This window comes from Plutella xylostella, chromosome 10, assembly GCF_932276165.1.
Source record: "Plutella xylostella chromosome 10, ilPluXylo3.1, whole genome shotgun sequence".
Classification (NCBI taxonomy): domain Eukaryota; kingdom Metazoa; phylum Arthropoda; class Insecta; order Lepidoptera; family Plutellidae; genus Plutella; species Plutella xylostella.
In genome coordinates, this window is record NC_063990.1 from 1,418,749 (window position 1) to 1,438,891 (window position 20,143).

The 20,143-nt window shown below is 40.1% G+C and overlaps 2 protein-coding genes across 3 annotated transcripts; both read left to right on the forward strand.

Annotated features, from left to right (window-relative positions):
• Positions 1-130: 130 nt before the first annotated feature.
• LOC105391022 (ATP-dependent RNA helicase DHX8) lies at positions 131-8,940 on the forward strand. Of its 2 annotated transcripts, XM_048623536.1 has the most exons (15): positions 131-313; positions 419-1,212; positions 1,302-1,463; positions 1,823-1,927; positions 2,259-2,405; positions 2,798-3,113; positions 3,646-3,842; positions 4,157-4,404; positions 4,782-5,448; positions 5,733-5,873; positions 6,349-6,501; positions 6,891-7,216; positions 7,619-7,709; positions 8,201-8,289; positions 8,637-8,940. In XM_048623536.1, exons 1-15 carry the CDS (start codon positions 220-222, stop codon positions 8,857-8,859), a joined length of 3,753 nt encoding a protein of 1,250 aa, XP_048479493.1. In that variant the 5' UTR covers positions 131-219; the 3' UTR covers positions 8,860-8,940. The 2 variants fall into 2 exon arrangements, with proteins under 2 accessions (XP_048479493.1, XP_037973818.2); XM_038117890.2 differs by lacking the exon at positions 8,201-8,289 and having other exon boundaries at positions 7,619-7,798.
• A 2,119-nt stretch (positions 8,941-11,059) lies between these two features.
• Positions 11,060-11,785, forward strand: LOC125489102. The gene is made up of 2 exons (XM_048623739.1): positions 11,060-11,131; positions 11,222-11,785. Exons 1-2 carry the CDS (start codon positions 11,060-11,062, stop codon positions 11,783-11,785), a joined length of 636 nt encoding a protein of 211 aa, XP_048479696.1.
• Positions 11,786-20,143: the final 8,358 nt, after the last annotated feature.

Here is a 20,143-nt window from a genome sequence, read left to right on the forward strand (position 1 = left end):
TCATAATAAGTGATAGAAAAAACATGTAAATTCGGAAACATTCGATTTGCATCTCTAATGCATAGACAACAAATAAGTTTTTTTATTGATTTTACGCCATGTGTCAAAATTTTGATCTGACTGACAGATGCAGCAAGTGTCAACATGTGCCAAAACAAAAGGCAAATGCGTTAGCATGTCGTGTATTTTACTGAATTTAAATTAAAAAAAGCTGTAAAAATGGATGAAGTTTCCAAATTAGAGCACCTTTCGTTAGTTTCTAAAGTATGCACTGAATTAGACAACCATTTGGGGCTAAATGACAAGGATTTAGGTAAGTGTTTACATGCTAGATTTCATCACCACACGAAATTGGGTCTGGAGCTCTGGAATTTTGGAGCCGTTTGAACATTAAAATATTATTATTCTTCTGTTTCAGCTGAATTTATAATTGATCTAGCAGACAAGAACCCTACTTTTGATGCCTTCAAGAAAGCTCTTCTTCAAAATGGAGCTGAGTTCGCTGATTCGTTCATGACGAATTTACTTCGTATTATTCAGCACATGAAGCCTACGAACTCTGGCTCATCGAAAGACGACACGGTCTCACACAAGAACCCTCTGGCAAACAAATTCCCTGGACTGGCCATACCCAATGAGCAACCACATAAAATGTTGTCTGATGACGAAGGTAGTAGTGATGAGAAGGATGATAAGGTTAAAAGAATCACAACAGCACAAATGTTCAAAGATGAGTCAAAAGTGAAACCTGACAACATTGTGGACCAGGCCATGGCTGAGCTTGAAGCACTAGCACCATCAGGCAGTTCAAGTTCTAAAGGGAAAGAAAGAGATGACTCCAAGGCTGATGTGAAAAAAAGAGATAGAAGCCGCAGTGGTGACAGAAAAGATAGCAGAACAAAGAAGCGGGATGGCTCTAGAGACAGAAAAAGGCGAAGTCGCAGCAGAGATAGAAGGAGTTGCAGTAGAAGCAGACACAGGAGCAGAAGTAGAGAAAGGAAGAGGTCTAGGAGTCGTCAGCGGCACCGGTCCAGGTCTCGCGACAAGCACAGGGACCGCTCCCGGTCGCCACGGAGAAGAAGATCCAGGTCCCGAGGAAGAACATCTAGGAGGTCTCACTCACGTGGAAGAGAAGAAAAGTATGATTATGGAAAGAAAATGAGAAAGAAGAGCCCTGACGTTGAAGTTCCAGATGATCCAGAGCCAGGAAAGGTATAAAAATATGCTAATATACTTTGAGCAATCTTGAAAGTTTTGCTTAATATATCATAACTCATGGCTAAACAATAACTTTTTTCCAGATTTACAGTGGTCGGGTGGCCAACATAGTGCCGTTTGGCTGTTTCTGTCAGATTGAGGGGCTGAAGAAGCGCTGGGAGGGCCTGGTGCACATCTCACAGCTACGGGCCGAGGGCCGGGTCACTAATGTGACAGAAGTTGTCAACAGAGGAGACAAAGTTAAGGTACACATAACAATCCCTGTTTTGTTGCAACAATTTACCAACCCGATTATTGATTATTACATCAAGTATTCAATGCTCCACCTTCATTGGGTGTAACTATAATTCTAACTCTAATCACTAAGAATATTGCTTAGGGTCACCATTAAATACTATTCTTTTGGAAGATAGGCCTCCTCAAACATACCTATAGCTAAATACAAGACCTGAGAAACTTGTTCAGTTTTATACAATTTAAATGACTTTTAACCTTTTTATTCATTAGATGTCCAAAGATATTGACTTTTTACTTAGTATTATCCTAGTAAACTGTCTCGAGTGTCCATATTTTTCGTGATATTAATTACTGATCATGTTTGCAGGTGAAAGTGCTATCAGTGACGGGACAGAAGGTGTCTCTAACGATGAAGGACGTCTGCCAGGAGACCGGCAAGGACCTCAACCCCGCCTCGCACGCACACTTAGATGTAAGTTATGTTACTAGAAAAAAACTAAAGTAAACTATTCAGCTCTGTCCTTTTTCTGTCTAACAGACGGACACTATAGACATCACACCTAGTAACTTTACCGAAAAATTGCTGTGAATGATTCATAAAACATATAAAGGATTGAAAATATAATTAAACTTTGCTTTAAATAAAAAGTGCAGTCAGCAAAACAACAAAGTAATAGCTGAGCTGGTGCCTTTTTTAATTTTCTGTATTTTCTTGTTGTTTTGTATCATTTTCTGTTTTTGTTGTTGGCAATGTGTCAAATAAATGTCTTCTTTCTAATAACTAACTGTTTCTTCCCCCCCAGCCGGAGCAGTCGGGGCGCAACCCGGACCGTCCGGCGCCGGCGGCCACGGTGCTGGCGGGGCTGCCCGGCGCCGTCGACGCGGACGAGGACGTGAGTCGCAAGCGAGTCACGCGGATCTCGTCGCCGGAGCGCTGGGAGATTAAGCAGGTATGTGGCTTAGTTTATTCAGCATCATCAAAGCTAAGGGAGTGCATAGGAGCCTTCCCGAGTGTTGTATAAATATTGGAGTAAATATGTACTTACCATACATACAGTCACTGACACCTAATCTAGCTGGTAATCCTGTCACCACACAAAGAAGAAGAATCTTCCACTACTGGCCATGTCTCTAGGAAGGTAAAAAAATTGTCCTCGACCTTCCTCATGTGATTACTACCGGCTACATGTCTAAAATTTACAGTTATAAACAGCTAAAATTAATGCCTACAATACTTGAATTGAGCTATGTGTTCAAAAGTGTGACTTATTGAATGTTACATTCCAACCCCCATTCATCAACATTTCAACACTATAATCATCATAAAACCCTCACTTCTCAGATGATATCATCCGGCGTCATAGACAAGAGCGAGCTGCCAGACTTCGACGAAGAGACGGGCCTCCTACCCAAAGACGAAGACGGCGAAGCGGACATCGAGATAGAACTGGTAGAAGACGAACCGCCCTTCCTACAAGGCCACGGCAGGGCTCTCCATGACCTGTCTCCAGTGAGAATAGTGAAGAATCCTGATGGGTCACTGGCCCAAGCCGCCATGATGCAGTCCGCGCTGTCTAAAGAAAGGAGGGAACAGAAAATGCTTCAGAGAGAGGCTGAGATGGAGAGCGTGCCGACTGGGTTGAATAAGAACTGGATAGGTATGTATTCTTCTCATGACTGATGTAGGTATATTTCATCATGATAAACCCACACAGTTCCAGTGCTAGAGTCCTCTATTAAGGAGCACCACAACACTCTGTCTTTGGCCTTCCTCGTCTATATGCGGAGGGCGTCCCACGCTACATCTGCCTGGGCTTCACTCGAGAATTCGTTTACTACGTAGTACTATTTACCCACTGCAGATATTGGTCAAACAATGAATAGTAGGCGGCCTTATAACTAAAAGCAATCCCTTACAGGCAATCCTATCCGACTAATATTATAAAGGCGAAAGTTTGTGAGTATGTGTGTGTGTGTATGTGTAATGTGTATGTTTGTTACTTCTTCACGTCAAAACGGCCGATCCGATTTAAATGAAATCTGGTATGGAGTTAACTGACACCCTGGATTACCACATAGGCTACTTGTTAACCCACGGGAAAACTTTTTAAGGCTAAGCGAAACTCGCGGGAACTGCTAGTTATACCTATAATTTCCCACCCAATAACCTCACCACCCCCCGCTCCCCAGACCCGCTCCCCGAGGACGACGGGCGTGCCCTGGCCGCCAACGTGCGCGGCGCCGGCGTGCCCGCGCAGGACCTGCCCGAGTGGAAGAAACACGTCATCGGAGGCAAGAAGTCCTCCTTCGGCAAGAAGACCAACTTGTCGCTGTTGGAGCAGAGGCAGTCGCTGCCGATTTATAAGCTTAGGGATGAGCTTACTAAGGTGGGTTTGGTGGTTTTTCTGTGTAGTGGTGCATATTATTATGAATTTTTGCTGAAATATATAGAACGTCTAATGAGTAGTCTTTCACATTAAAAGATATACTTATGTTCATTATAGACAGGATTTTTACTTATAGACTTACCAAGCGATTGCTATTCTTTCATTAAAAATCATTGGAGGTATTAAAATTATAAACATTCAGCCTTACATGGTTTTAAATTTTGAATGGCTATACCTACAAGCTAGCTTTTGTGGTAAGACTGAAAAAATTCTAACTGTGGCAAAACTAACCAAAAATTACCCTTCATCCACAGGCCGTAGCAGACAACCAGATCCTAATCGTCATCGGCGAGACAGGCTCAGGCAAGACCACGCAAATCACCCAGTACCTGGCCGAGACGGGCGTGCGAGCGAGAGGCAAGATAGCGTGTACTCAGCCGCGTCGTGTCGCCGCCATGTCCGTGGCCAAGAGAGTGGCCGAGGAGTTCGGGTGTCGGCTCGGGCAGGAGGTCGGGTACACCATCCGGTTTGAGGACTGTACGAGCCCGGATACTGTTATCAAGTGAGTCCAGATAGTTTTAACAACTGTTAAAACCCCCCACTCTAAAACAGCAAAGCGTTTTGGGTTTGGTTGGCATCATAGATTGGCTTAGGGTCGGTCACTAATAAAATTCCGCTGTGTATTTGTTGTTAATTATTTTAATTCATATGCTATCGGGAAGTGGTTGAACCTCGGAAACTGTGTTCCTTTCCTATGAGACATTCCAAAAAAATCTGTATACTTAATTTCAAAAGGTAAAACTGACTAAGCTTCCTTTTTTATAACTTGCCAAAGGGGGAAAAAACCGATTCCCGTAATGTATAGAACTCATGGTCGAAAACAATGTCGCTTAGCGATTTACTTTTCATCATTCCTTAAACTCCATCCTTCTTCCGCAGATACATGACAGACGGCATGTTGCTCCGAGAGTGCCTCATGGACCTGGACCTCAAATCCTACTCCGTGATCATGTTGGACGAGGCGCACGAACGAACCATCCACACGGACGTCCTCTTCGGGCTGCTCAAACAAGCCGTCCAGAAACGACCCGAACTCAAGCTCATCGTCACCTCCGCCACTTTAGATGCTGTCAAGTTCTCGCAGTACTTCTTCGAAGCGCCAATTTTTACAATTCCCGGCCGAACGTTCCCTGTCGAAGTGTTGTATACGAAGGAGCCAGAAACGGATTATTTGGATGCGTCGTTGATAACGTGTATGCAGATACATTTGCGCGAGCCGCCAGGGGATATCCTCCTGTTCTTAACGGGTCAAGAGGAGATCGATACGGCCTGTGAAATCCTCTACGATCGAATGAAATCTCTAGGCCCCGATGTGCCAGAGCTGATCATTCTGCCAGTATACTCAGCTCTGCCTTCAGAAATGCAGACGAGGATCTTCGAGCCAGCCCCTCCGGGGTCCAGAAAGGTGGTGATAGCCACGAATATTGCGGAGACCTCGTTGACTATAGACGGGGTGTACTATGTGGTGGATCCCGGGTTCGTGAAGCAGAAGGTCTATAATTCGAAGACTGGAATGGATTCGCTGGTTGTCACACCTATTTCACAGGTATGTTGTTTTATTACTGATTGTTTATCAATTTTCTCATGCGTCTTCCCAGCTTCCCGTTTTGTGACTATTACTTCTCTATTCATTTATTCCTGACGATTTGCAGTATTCTATGTCATCAACATCAGCGAATAATATTCAACAGCTCAACCAATACTCTGTCTTCAACCGTACTCATTCTACTGTCTATCTACTACCAGCTACCTGTCTAATGTGTAGGTATTTAGTTCTTTTCTTCCTAAGCTTTCTACCCCAATCTAAAACCAACAATTTTCTTTCTACAGGCAGCAGCAAAACAACGGGCAGGCCGAGCCGGGCGAACAGGACCTGGAAAGTGCTACCGACTGTACACCGAGCGCGCATACCGCGACGAGATGTTGCCCACGCCCGTGCCCGAGATACAGCGCACCAACCTCGCCACCACTGTGAGTAATAATAATAATATCTGTGGGGACATCTGACATCGAGTCACCACTGTGAGTGTACTGAACTACACACTATAGACCGTTTCACCGAATAAGACATCTATCAAAACCCTTATCATTCGAATAGTAGGGTAGTTTTTGCTTGTGTCTTATTTGAAGAAACGATGTATAGGCAGTGAAATATCCGGCCTGAAGGACCGTGAAAAAGATCATTTGCCTGGATCATTGGTGGGAGCGAAGTTTATTGGAAACCAAAATATAGGCTGAAGCATAGATGTCTATTGATAGCTCTTGAACAAACGAAGAATCACTTTTATACGGAACTACTAGTTCGAAACACATTTGGTGACCCCGACATGATGTGTGTAGCTTGTACGAGTAGCATCCAACAGTTTCCTACGCTACGATGAGGTTCTGATTACTAATTTACACCCTCCAGCTCTTCCCAACTAACCCTCCAACATTTCCTCCACAGGTGCTCCAACTGAAAACCATGGGCATCAACGACCTCCTCCACTTTGACTTCATGGACGCGCCGCCGGTGGACTCGCTCATCATGGCGCTGGAGCAGCTGCACTCGCTGTCCGCGCTCGACGCCGAGGGGCTGCTCACGCGCCTGGGACGCCGGGTATGCTCCCCATCCATGGCATCTAGTTACACAGAATCACTTGAGTGACCTAGCTATTTGTAGTCGAGATCATTTTAGATCCCCCAAGAGGTGCAAGTGGATTGGGTCAAAACAGTGCGCCATGCGATGCAGCTCGAGCGTTATTCATATATTGCGGCAAGGATAGGCTCCGAATTAATTAATTATTCGTTCATAAAATGCAACTTGACCAGATGGCCGTCAATTTAGTCGATTCGCCAAATAGAAAAGCTTTCCATGTTCCTGCTAAGGTGCAAACGTTACGTATTACGGAGGAAAAAACCGTTTTTATCATCAGCCCAGTAGGTAATCTTCCAGAGATAAGTGTATGCCTACAAATAACTAATTCTTATTCAAACACATTATTCCAGATGGCCGAATTCCCGCTCGAACCGAACCTCTCAAAGATCCTCATCATGTCGGTAGCCCTACAATGCTCCGACGAAATCCTCACCATCGTGTCTATGTTGAGCGTCCAGAACGTCTTCTACCGACCCAAAGACAAGCAAGCGCTGGCCGACCAGAAGAAAGCCAAGTTCAACCAAGCGGAAGGCGACCACTTGACGCTACTAGCGGTGTATAACAGTTGGAAGAACAACAAGTTTTCGAACGCGTGGTGCTACGAGAACTTCGTGCAGATTCGGACGCTGAAGCGCGCGCAGGATGTCAGGAAACAGCTGTTGGGGATCATGGATAGGTGAGTTACTTTTCTTATTATTTAAGTACTTTCAATTTAATACAATAAATCCATCCTGACACTAGCTGCTTACCTAGGATGATCATCTCCAGGCTTGATGTTGCGAAATAGTCCCACTTTATTCCTTCTCTTACGTATGATAAATAGAACATTTACGATCGCTTCAAATGGATTTTGGACCCTTCAGTGGCCGCCTTTTGACGATTCGACACCATCCTCTTCAACGCATCATCCTTTAGATGGAAGCTTTCTTGTAGGCTCATACAAAATTCATTGCTTCATCACCATAAATCCAAGCCTCTAGCCTCCTAATCCATTATGACTATCGACAAATAATTGATAAATTTTACGTCGAATAAATATTTCAATTCAATTTATCTAACTCCCCTTTCCCCTCCACAGACACAAACTGGACGTAGTCTCAGCGGGCAAGAACACGGTCCGCATACAGAAGACGATCTGCTCGGGGTTCTTCCGGAACGCGGCCAAGAAGGACCCGCAAGAGGGGTACCGCACGCTGGTGGACAGCCAAGTCGTGTACATACACCCGTCTAGCGCGCTGTTTAATAGGCAGCCTGAATGGTACGTTACGAAAAGTGACTTTTAGGCCCGGGTCTCCTATTTACGCCGTAGGTCGCGTCCAGCGTCACGCCGTAGGCCGCGTCACGATGCTCACTATAGAAATGTACTGATGCGGTCTCCCTCACACGCCGACGTTGACGCGTAGACGTAGTGAGCATCGTGACGCGGCCTACGGCGTGTAATTTCGGTACAGTATTGTTGATAGTTTGTATGCGACTAGATTTATCGTCTGGCTTACCGAAGCCCTGGCCATATGTGTGACCAGTAGGTAGGTATAAAACTTCCGGATTTGGATAGTTACATTGGTTGAAAATGGCTGCAGTTACATAGTGGCCGTATTAATTGTCAGCCCTACGTATAGGGCGAGATGACATGAATCCGGGCGCCATGTTTGCCAAGAAGGACCCGCAGGAGGGGTCCCGCACGCTGGTGGACAGCCAGGTCGTGTACATACACCCGTCCAGCGCGCTGTTTAATAGGCAGCCGGAGTGGTATGTAGTAGTTATGCCAGATGTCTACTTTCTTTGTGCCACTAGATTTATCGTCTAGCTACCAAGCTAATCATGTGTTTTTTTTTCGTATAATTATAACCACGCTGCAATTCAACGACGAACATGTTAATACAGATTTGGATACAGTACCTATATGTTACATAATTTCCTATTTCATTTTAACGAGTAAAAAAGAAACATAATGAAAATGGTTGCCGTTACATAGTGGCCGTATAATTTGTCAGTCCTACGAATAGAGCATGAATCCGGCCGCCATTTCTGTATTACTTCTTTATTCACTCATCTCAAATTATACCCCAATTCTAACTTTTCCTCTCCCCCCACAGGGTGATCTACCACGAGCTGGTGCAAACCACCAAGGAGTACATGCGCGAGGTGACCACGATCGACCCCAAGTGGCTGGTGGAGTTCGCGCCGGCCTTCTTCAAGTTCTCCGACCCCACCAAGCTGTCCAAGTTCAAGAAGAACCAGAGACTCGAGCCGCTCTACAACAAGTATGAGGAGCCCAACGCCTGGCGGATATCGCGAGTGCGCCGGCGCAGGAATTAGACGGTTATTTATGTAATGTTAAGTGAAGTATGTATTGAGTGAAAAGGAAAAAAAACAAAATAAAGTTTTAGTTTTAAGGAATGCGGGTTTTATTATACTTACGTTATGTATTAGTCTATGGGTACTTATTTGAAGATCCGAAAAATTTACGACGAGACTATTAAGACTCTAGACCTCTAAGCTACTATAGAAAGAAGAAGCTTGTGACTAATGCTATTGTTAACCACCGATTATCAGTAAAATCTGAAGAATATAGCGGTAGGTAGGTACTTCAAGTTCTCCGACCCCACCAAGCTGTCCTATTTAAAGAAGAACCAGAGACTCGAGCCGCTCTACAACAAGTACGAGGAGCCCAACGCCTGGAGGATATCGCGAGTGCGCAGACGCAGGAATTAGAGGGTTATTTATGTTAAGTGAAGTATGTATTGAATGAAAACGAAAAAAACAAAAATAAAGTTTTAGTTTTAAGGAATGCGGGTTTTATTATACTTACTTAAGGTTATACATTATTTTAAGATCCGTGCAGTGATAATAAGATACGAAACCTCCGTTTACGTTGCGGATCGTCAACTGTCACTGTCAAAATGTAAGGCAAATTTGATGCAAATTTGTTAGTTCCAAAAGTGACATTTGTTTTTTCCATGTTAGGTTAACCAGTAGGGCGATCACGAAAAACAGAGCTAACGTATAGAAACGAATGCAAGTGCGACTATTCGAAAGTGCTGTCAACCTGTTAACAACCAAATGGCGGTGAATAGATTTTGGAAAGTTCAATATGAAATGTATGTATTGGATGTATAGGAAGAAAGCAAAAATAAAGTTTTAGCTTTAAGGAATGCGATGTTTCTTTTATGTTAGGTACATCTAATTGACAAAGTGCGGTGGAAATCTAGCTGCCAGTTTCAATAACACTTCTTACCGATGACTAGTAAGTAGTTACTTTCATCATGGAAGTAAGATGCGAAGTAATACCTAAGTAACGTGCCACAAACTTCTGTTCCGGTGAGACCTCACGTTAATGTCTAATATTTCTTCATTCTATATGATTTTAAATTTGTACGTAGTGGTAATTCGCCCTTGCGGTTTTAATAAACCCATCTAATCTACCTAAATATATAATATATAATTCATTAGTTTGTAATAAGATATGGATCAATTTAGTTCGCTCTCACCGGAACAGATAAGTTTGTCGCACTTTACTTACGATGACTTTCATTCGATTTTGACAGGTTGTAACTTGTAATTAACTACCGGTCATCCGTAGAATTACGAATCATTATTGAAAATGGCAGTAGATCTATAAATTCCTATAAGGAAAGCAGAAGAAGCTTGGCACTTATGCTATTTTTAAACTACCGATTCCATTAACCACAGTAAAATCTGAAAATATAGCGGGAAAGGAAGGAAAGTATTAAGTAGGGGAGACCGGGGACAAAAGTAACAGCGGGTAGAAAGTAACAAAGACTCTGTGGACTTCCCCAATAGGATGCATCCCCATCATCTTTGCCATCTCGGTTGAATGGATAAACATCTATAGAAATCGCTCCTATAAATAAAAATACTTTATCGTGGTAATATGCAGTAATAAGTGCTAACTTCGAGTTATATTAGTGACATTAACTTCAAGTGATAATTATAAATAGCCTGGACCAATTAAAGTGAGTAATTTGCCCATAATTACAATCAAATTGTGACTTCAAATCACGGTTGATTCAAAAATAAATACGGGTAGCGCGGTAGATCCCAAGCTATTCTATAAACTACGCGCTTCGCCGTTCGGGTCATATCCGCGTGCGCCCTCGCCCGCCCGTCGGCGCACAGTCTGACGCGACGTCACAGCGGCCGCCGTCATAGACTAACTACTCGCAGACGCGGAACGATCATCTATATCTGCAACTTGACTCTGAGAGGCAAATACACAATGTCTTTGGTTCAACGCTCTCCTGCAAAGTCCAGCCTACATTTATCTGACCCGAATCTTTCAACTACCTCTGAGGTTGCGTCAAGGAACATGAAACGGAAACACCCAGATTGTGAATTATTGGATGCCTTCAGCTCTTTTTCTGCGGAGATTAAAAAGACATTAGGCGACTGGCGCCTAGACTTATCCACCAATATTTCACATATCAGTGAAAATATAACCAACATCAGAAACGACTTAGATAAACTTACTGCAGCGACGTCAGTAATTAAAAACGAAATGAATGAGCTTCAAACAAACCAAAAGGAGTTGGAGAAACGAGTTCTATCACTGGAGTCTAATCAATCATCTGTAAATAAAAATTTTACTGAAATACAATCATCAACACAGTTTCTTGCGAGTCAAAATGATGATTTTATTAAAAAAATTGCAATATTAGAGTCCGGGAAAAAAAATACTGATCAAACATCCGATGCTGTCTCCATCCTAGAGTCCAAAATAGACAGTCTGGAACAGCAGGCGAGACAATGTAATTTGGAGCTCAGTAACGTTCCAGAAAAAAGAGGCGAGAACCTACTCAGCCTGATCGAGTCTCTGGGCACTCTTATAAACCTACAGATACAACAGAGGGATATCATCTCTGTGCATAGAGTGCCTCACGCACAGCCGGACAGCACCAGACCGAAGAACATAGTAGTCAAAGTCTCGTCGCGCATACTACGTGACAACATTCTGAGCGCCTTCCGGCTGAGAAAAGGAGTTATGGCTAATGAGCTTGGGCTCTCAAACAATACTAAGCACAAGATATATTGCAATGAACACCTAACTCTGAACAATAAGAAATTGTTTCGTGAATGTCGCGAAAAGGCAAAGAAATGCGAATTCAAATATGTGTGGGTCAAGCACGCCACCATACTCGCTCGAGAATCAGACCACTCGCCTGTCGTCGCCATCAGGTCTCACAAGGACCTCTCAAAGATTAAACCTCGAAATGCTGGACACTAAATTTAAGATTTTGTTATTGATCGTGTTTAATCTGTGTATGCATGCATGTACATTTCTTGTTATTCCAAAAATATTTTTACTCGCAACTATGTATCTCACAGTATTGTATATTGCATTGTTGTGTTATATTTATAAGCATAAGTATTATTGCACAGTAGCTGGTTTTTACCTACCTGAAACACTTTTAAAATCCTTTTTCCTGTTTGAATATATTTTGAATACTATAATGTATATTGTTTTCCATACATATAATATAGACCTAAAAATAGTTAAAATTAGTTATAAACATAAATTTATTCGATTTTTTAACAGTATGATAGATATTTATCACAATATTTTGCACTGGTTATATTTTATATATTACGAATTAGTAAAAATAATATGTCTCTGTAATATTACGGCTCATATTCTAAACGGCGTACTTTACAAGTTCTTGGCTGGTGAGGGATACACAAACAACAATACCATGTATAAAAACACTACCGATATAAGTTCAGACTAAACAATGATTAATTGCAACGGTATTTTCAACCTGTCTATTTACTACCAAAATTGTAGGGGCACCAGAACAAAGTTACACACTCTTTATATGAATATTCTATCACATTCATATGACGTCATAATTTTAACAGAGACATGGCTTATTCCCGAGATCTCCAATGGCGTTTTTATTGATAACCGTTATGCAGTTTTTCGTTGCGATCGTGATCGTATAAGTTGTAAGAAGGAGGATGGTGGTGGCGTACTGATAGCGGTGGCGCGCGAGCTCGGAGCGACCCTGTCTCACCAAGACGCAGTGAGTGCGGCGTGCCCGCCCGGCGTCGATCACATTATGGTTGAAATACCTACTGCTGACCGTGCTCGACCCCGCCATCTTATCAGTGCCGCGTATATCCCACCTAAACTAAATTCTGAAGTTTATGAATCACACTTTAACTTCTTATTGCATATATTACAAGCTGAAAATATTAACAGTTATTGTATTGCTGGTGATTACAACTTACCCCTTCAGGAATGGTATGATCATGATACCCATTGTGTGCCTATTATACACGCTAGTGCACCACAATGCAACCGGCATTTGATCGATTTTATATTTATTTATTTATACTTTATTGCACAATTTACAATCGTAATAATGTACAACTAGGTGGACTTAATGCTAAAAGCATTTTCTGCCAGTCAACCTGCAGGAGGTACGAGGATCAAAAAGTACGGGTGTGCAAAAAAGAAAAAAAAATATGATCAAAACATAATTATGATTGTGGAGTTCCTAAAATAAAATAAAACCTAAACCCTAAAACTAAGTAAATAAATATATAATATATATGACCCTAAACCTACTAATACCAAAATACTATACAATACATATAAATCCTAAATATATACAAATATATAATATATATATACTTAATAACATGGGGTACAAGAAAAGACTGCCTAATTAATCTGTTCTAAATTGCTGAGGTAGTGAGCACGAACCATTGACTTGAAGAGCGGTCGAGAGGGGGCTTTCCTGATTGACTCAGGGAGATCATTCCATAGGCGCACTGCCGTGACCGAGAAAGAATTTAGCATGAATCCAGACCGATGTAAGGGTAACGATAATAAAAGGTTATGAGAAGAGCGGAGGTGCTTGTTATGGGTATCGGAAAGAAAGTTAAACATTGATTTTAAGTAACAGGGAGAATTAGGTTCATGAAGGATCGAAAAGAGAAGACAAAGAATTCGTAAATTCCGTCTATCCCGAATAGGGAGCCATTTTAGCTTGGCGCGGTAACCTGACACATGATCGTATTTACGGAGACCGAAAATGAAACGGATGCAGGTGTTCTGCAAACGTTCCAGCTTATTAAGAAGTGCTTCAGTCAGGTCCAAGTAGCACACGTCAGCGTAATCTAAAATGGGAAAGAGCAGAGACATTGCCAATGAACGTTTGGTCTGGAAAGGGAGAAAGTTTTTAAGTCGAAGAAGAGAATGCAGAGAAGCAAAAATCCGACGAGACACACTGTTGACCTGTGGCACCCAACTTAAATTTTCGTCAATAATCACTCCGAGGTCTTTAACTGTTGATGAAAAAGGTATGTTACATCCGTCGAACACCAGAGGGGCTGAATTAAGGTCATGGTTAGAGATTAGTTGAGAGCTGCCGACAATGATTGCCTGGCATTTCCCAGGATTTACCAGAATACCGAAACGGTTGGACCATTCAAGGATACTGTTAAGGTCCCCATTCAGTTGAGTAATGGCAGACACAAGGTCTTCAGGTTTAACTTGACAGTAGAGTTGCAGATCGTCGGCATATAGATGGTAGGAACAGAGAAGACTTGAAGATACTAAATCAATAAAGATAGAAAAAAGTAAAGGAGAGAGAATACCGCCTTGAGGAACGCCAGCAGACAAATCGGACCAGTCGGATAATACCGAGCAGCTTCGAATCGCCTGCTGGCGACCCCGAAGATAAGAGGAGAACCAGCTAACAGTGGAAGGAGAGATCTGAGATTTTACTAGGACGGCTAGCAGAAGGTCATGATCCACGGCGTTGAAGGCATTGCTGAAGTCTATAAGGACCAGCACGGTAATCATCCGATTCTCCATACCAGACCTTATGTCTTCTGTGACTTTTAGCAATGCAGTAGTGGTGCTATGCCCCGCACGAAAACCAGACTGGTACGGATTAAGTAAGCCACCATTGCAGAGAAACGCAGTGAGTTGTCGGTGAACAATCGACTCGAGGACTTTGGAAAGGATGGGTAAAATTGAGATGGGACGGTAATGGTTGAGAGATGAAGGATTAGAAATTTTGGGGAGAGGGATAACGTAGGCTTTACGCCACAAATCGGGAAAATTACCGGAGTCAAGGGAATGATTTATGATGTGGGTGATAGCAGGGAGAAGGATGTCAAGAAGATTGGTCACCATAATGCGCCCTATGTTGTCATGACCAACCGCCTTAGATTTAATAGACAATATAATTTTTCTGATCTCTTCAGCTGATGCCGGTGCGAAAATAAAAGAATCTATGTCTGGAGTGGGCATATTATGAATTAGATTTAAAGTAAAATTTTTGGTGTAAGAGTCAAGAGTTACCGAAGATGTAAAGTGATTATTGAGAGTGTTTATATCGAAAGGAATTTGGTTATCTTGTTTAAGAGGCTTGCCCACGCCCAGAGACCTGAGGAATTTCCAGGTACCTGCAGGTGAAGATAATTCGAGTTGCTCTGCGATATATCGGCGTTTGGCGTTCCTACACATCTGATGATTCCTATATATCGATCCTGGGCTGTTTTCAGATCAATAAAGTTAGGAATATAAATAACAGAATTTTGGATTTGTTTCTAGTTCCGGAGGTAGAATCAACATGTTTTAGCGCACCTGTTCCTCTTGTTCCACCAGATAAGTTTCATCCTCCCTTCTATTTGTTACTTAAAATTAAAAATCAAGCGTCAGTACCCCGACAGCCAAGTTTTAAATACTGTTTTAATAAAGCAAATTATACTCCAATTAATAATGAAATCTCTGGTATTGACTGGGCTCAACTATTTCAAGACGAATCTGCTGAGACAGCAGTATCTTTATTTTATGAAAATATTTATAAAATGATTAAAAAATATGTACCGTCCAAACAAACTAAAAGCTGTGCTTACCCTATTTGGTTTACTCGCTCCCTTATTCACATTCAAAAATGCAAAACTCGTGCTTGGATCAAATGGAAAAAATACCAAAATAAGTCTGACTATGAAATATTTTCTTTGTATAGGAAAAGATTAAAGCAAGAATCTGAGGTATGCTATAAAAAATATATGAAATGTGTTGAGGACAGCATATGCAGTAACGTGAAGTACTTTTGGACTTACATTTCTAATCTAAAAGGCAAATCAGATATTCCATGCACAGTTCAATACGGAGACATTGTTTCTAACGAGCCTGGGAAAACATGCGAGCTTTTCTCGGAGTTTTTCTTATCAGTTTTTGAACCATCTTGCCTGTCAAACGGTTATACTATTGATAATATAATTGATATTGACAAGTTTGATGTTCAGGATACATTACATCAGATATATATTCCTTATAATGAAATATTTATTCAACTAAAGAAATTAGATCTGACGAAGGGCCCAGGGGCTGATGGAATACATCCAATATTTCTGAAACAAACTGCTGATTCTATAACTAAACCTTTACATATTTTATTTAATAAATGTCTAGTTGAAGGTGTTTTTCCTAGTATCTGGAAGATGGCAAACATCACACCAGTTCATAAACGAGGTCCAAGAGGGCAAGTAGACAAATATAGACCTATCTCAATACTGTCTGCTCTGTCAAAGCTTTTTGAGAGGCTTGTCCATTCCATAATTTATCCTGTTTTACATAATAACATCATGACTCAACAACATGGCTTTGTCAAAAAACGCTCTACCGTTACAAATCTATTAGTTTACACCTCTTATTTATTTGAAAGTTTAGATAATAATAAGCAGACCGATAGCATTTATACTGATTTTAGAAAAGCCTTTGACAGAGTGGACCACAAAATTCTATTAGATAAAATCGCCTTCAATGGTATAAGAGGTAATCTTTGGAGATGGTTTAAATCATATATCACCAATCGTACTCAAAGGGTAGTCATAAATGGACATGAGTCCAAACCAGTGTCGATCAGCTCAGGTGTACCACAAGGTTCAATATTGGGTCCTCTGCTGTTTATTTTATTTATAAATGATATTCACAAATGTTTTAAATTCTGTAAGTATTTACTATATGCAGATGATTTAAAAATCTACCACATAGTTGAAAATGATGTCGATCATATTGCCTTCCAACAGGATCTGGATAGGTTTTCTGAATATTGTATTGAAAATAAACTACAACTTAGCATAGATAAATGTAAGGTAATAACTTTCACAAAAAAAATCAATAAAAAAACTTATTCTTATTGCCTGGGTGACTCTGCTCTTGATAGGGTTAACTCAATTAAAGATCTAGGTGTTATACTAGATAGTAAACTACATCTTGATATTCACATAGAGTCAATAAAAAGTAAGGCGTTTAAGATGTTTGGGTTTGTCATGCGATCTAGCCTACATTTTAAAAAGCCATTTACCTTCCTTCATTTGTATAAATCGCTAGTAAGATCCCAGCTTGAATACGCCATAGCAGTCTGGAACCCATTTTATAATAAATATAACACAGCCCTTGAAATGGTACAGAAGAAATTCTTGAGATCTATGCATTACCGATGTTTCCATTCACGTATGCCATATAAAACGCTCCTCAGCAATTACTCTATTTTATCCCTAGAAAATCGACGCACCTTACTAGATGCTATGCTTCTATATGACCTTTGTCACTCCAAATATGACTGTATTGACCTGAACAATAAACTATGTTATCGTGTACCCAGCCGGGCGACTCCAGCGCGGGCTGCCCATCCCTATCAGCTGTTCGCTATCTCAACAGCTCGCACTAACGCCGGTAAACGTGAGCCATTTAATCGCTTAGCAAGCTCTTATAATAAATTCTTTAATAGTATTGACATCATATCAAGTAAGCCAAGTAATTATAGGAGACATATTATTGATACTCTGGAAAATCTAACGTAATCACAATAATTATTATCTACATATTATATCATGTAATATATTGCAAATATATTTATACAATATATATGTACAAACTTACTACCTGCTATACATATATTTACTTAATATTATCCACATGTTCTTTTGTTACTGAATACTTTTCAAATTTCAAAAAGGTGTTTCTTTAGTTTCTTTCTTTAGTCACTTAAGTTAAATCTTACTTTGTTAGTTTGCATGTTTCTTTCCATAAGTTTAAATAATTACCTACTTAATGAAATTAGATAACTGTATAATTTACTCATAAAATACTTTTTTGGTAATCTGTGGTTAACTGTGTTGGTAGTACATTCGTTACTATTTAATGTGTATAATACCATTAGGTTAAATATAATGTACTATTGTTTGTTAATCTTAAAATAATAAAATAAAAATAAAAATAGCCTTAACGTCCCAAGGGACAGCTGGTAGTCAGCATGCGATGCCCCCCACGCATGATATCATTTTCCGCGCCCGTGCCGCGGTGCAAGGTTGTTTTAGTGAGCATTTCGTGATTTTACACACCCAAAGTAAGTTTTTTGGTGTTTATTCATTTAGTGTTTACGTAGAATTAAGATGCCAAGAACCATATGACTATTTGTTCATTGATTCATTATAAGATTGTCTGTAGCATGTCATAAATTGTTTTCGAATAACACGTGCTGTTTTAAAGTTATGTCGCCTGATATTTCAAAAATGGGGATGGGTACAAAAGTAACAGCTCGCGGCAGGACAAAAGTAACGAATTACTTACGTAAGTTTGCCATGTCACATTATAAATTTTTATTTTTTGTTGTTTTGATTAGATATTTGTGTCATAATATTGTATATTATGGCACAAATAAAACAACTTCTTATCAAATAGTCAGTTTAAATGATGGATCTCATTTACAGTTTATATTAAGATTTTTTTTTAGTTTTGTCAATAAGTACCTAATAAGTTTTTTTTAGTTTCGGTAGTTTTTTAAGAAGTTTTCTTAACTAAATAATTTGCTTGTTTTTTTTGTTCTTTCTTTTGAATCGTATTTATAACATTGGGCAGAATTTATGGGTTGTTACTTTCGACCCATGCCTTGTTACTTTCGTCCTGACCATGGGGTCAAAAGTAACGATTTCCCTTTTTTTTTGAGGCTTTAGAAATGCTAAAATTCGAGATGTATTTAGTAAAGTAATAATAGATATTTGTAGACTATATACGAAAGTTATATGTGACTATATTTATTTTATCGTAAATGTTATTAATTACGAGAAATCAGACAGAATCTACAAACTGTTTCTTTTGTCCCCGGTCTCCCCTACTTAATAATATTTTTGTAGGAATTAAAACAAAATATTAACATTTTATTTTATGTAGACTATTGTTACAATTAAAATTTAATCAATAATTAGGTAGGCTTACAATTAAAAATTTAAATCAAAAAAATAAAATCAAAATACTTTATGTAGGCAAGTACCTATCTCTTTTTGGCAGTAAGGGTTAGGCCTAATTTCACACAATTCGGTTAGGTTAAAAATACCTCGGTTTGGTTACATGTTGCACCGTTAAGGTTAGTGAGTGTCCCACCATGCTAAATCACGGGGTTAACTCCCTTGATCGGGTGATAAACTTGATTGCTGCTGTGGGGTTCCGCTAAGACTTGGTTAAGACCGGTAACCAGGCAACGGGTTGTTTACTTGTCACTCATTCTGTCGAGATTCAAGATGGAAAAATGAACAGAGCCTTTGATAAACAATATACGAACAAGATGTTGTGTGACATAAAAAATGAAGCGAAATACTGTCTGGGTTTTATATAATGTCAAACCGAGATAAAAGTTTAAATTTAATGTCCTAACCTAACTTGGAACCGCAATATAGAAACACAAATTGATGGCCCTACCTGGAAATCGAACCTGGGATCCCTGGGTGATGAAGCTGAGCTTCTACCACTAGACCGCAGAGGTAGATTCAAGAAGTTAAACCTAATGACTTAATGAGAACTATTGAATTAAGTGAAAAATCTTCTAACAAAACATTTTAAAATAAGACCTTACTTAGAAATTGATATGTTATTTCCCGAGAAGTTTCTTTTGCACTGACACTCCATCTTGTTCGTTGTATTGTTTTTCAAAGGGCATGGCGTAATGATATTATTTTCAATGACGGATGTCAAAAAACAACTTCGGTTGAAATAGTAACCATGGCAACCTCAAAACCAAAAAGTTTGGTTGTTTGAGGTTGTTTGAAATCACAGAGACATAGACAACAAATTTCAATGAATATGACAGAATATTGAGTGAAGTGTGAGGGAAATGAGTGAATGATACACATAATGCTGGATTTATGAATGGTCTGTTAGATTTTCGTCGTGGGACTCATCCAGTTAACAAGGGTAATAATCCTTAAACGCGTCGTCAGCAAATCCGTTATTGAGACTGTAACTAACAGAATCATGAGAAACCAGGTCTTAGTCTATTAAGATCTACTTTTCCCACAATATTGTTTCGATTGTCTAAATCTAAATAATAAAACTAATCAGTCTAGCCATTTCCGATTGGCTTTATATCAGAAGAAACAGAAAACTCAATACCTACCTACTCTTTGAGCATTCTTCAAACTAAAATCTAATTAATATACAGTCTAGTACTTTTTTAATATACTTAGTTAATTACAGTTAAAAAATAAAATGTAGATAGACCATCTATTTTTAACAGATGGTAACTAGGTACATTGATTAAGTTCCGGTCTAGGGTCCATTTTA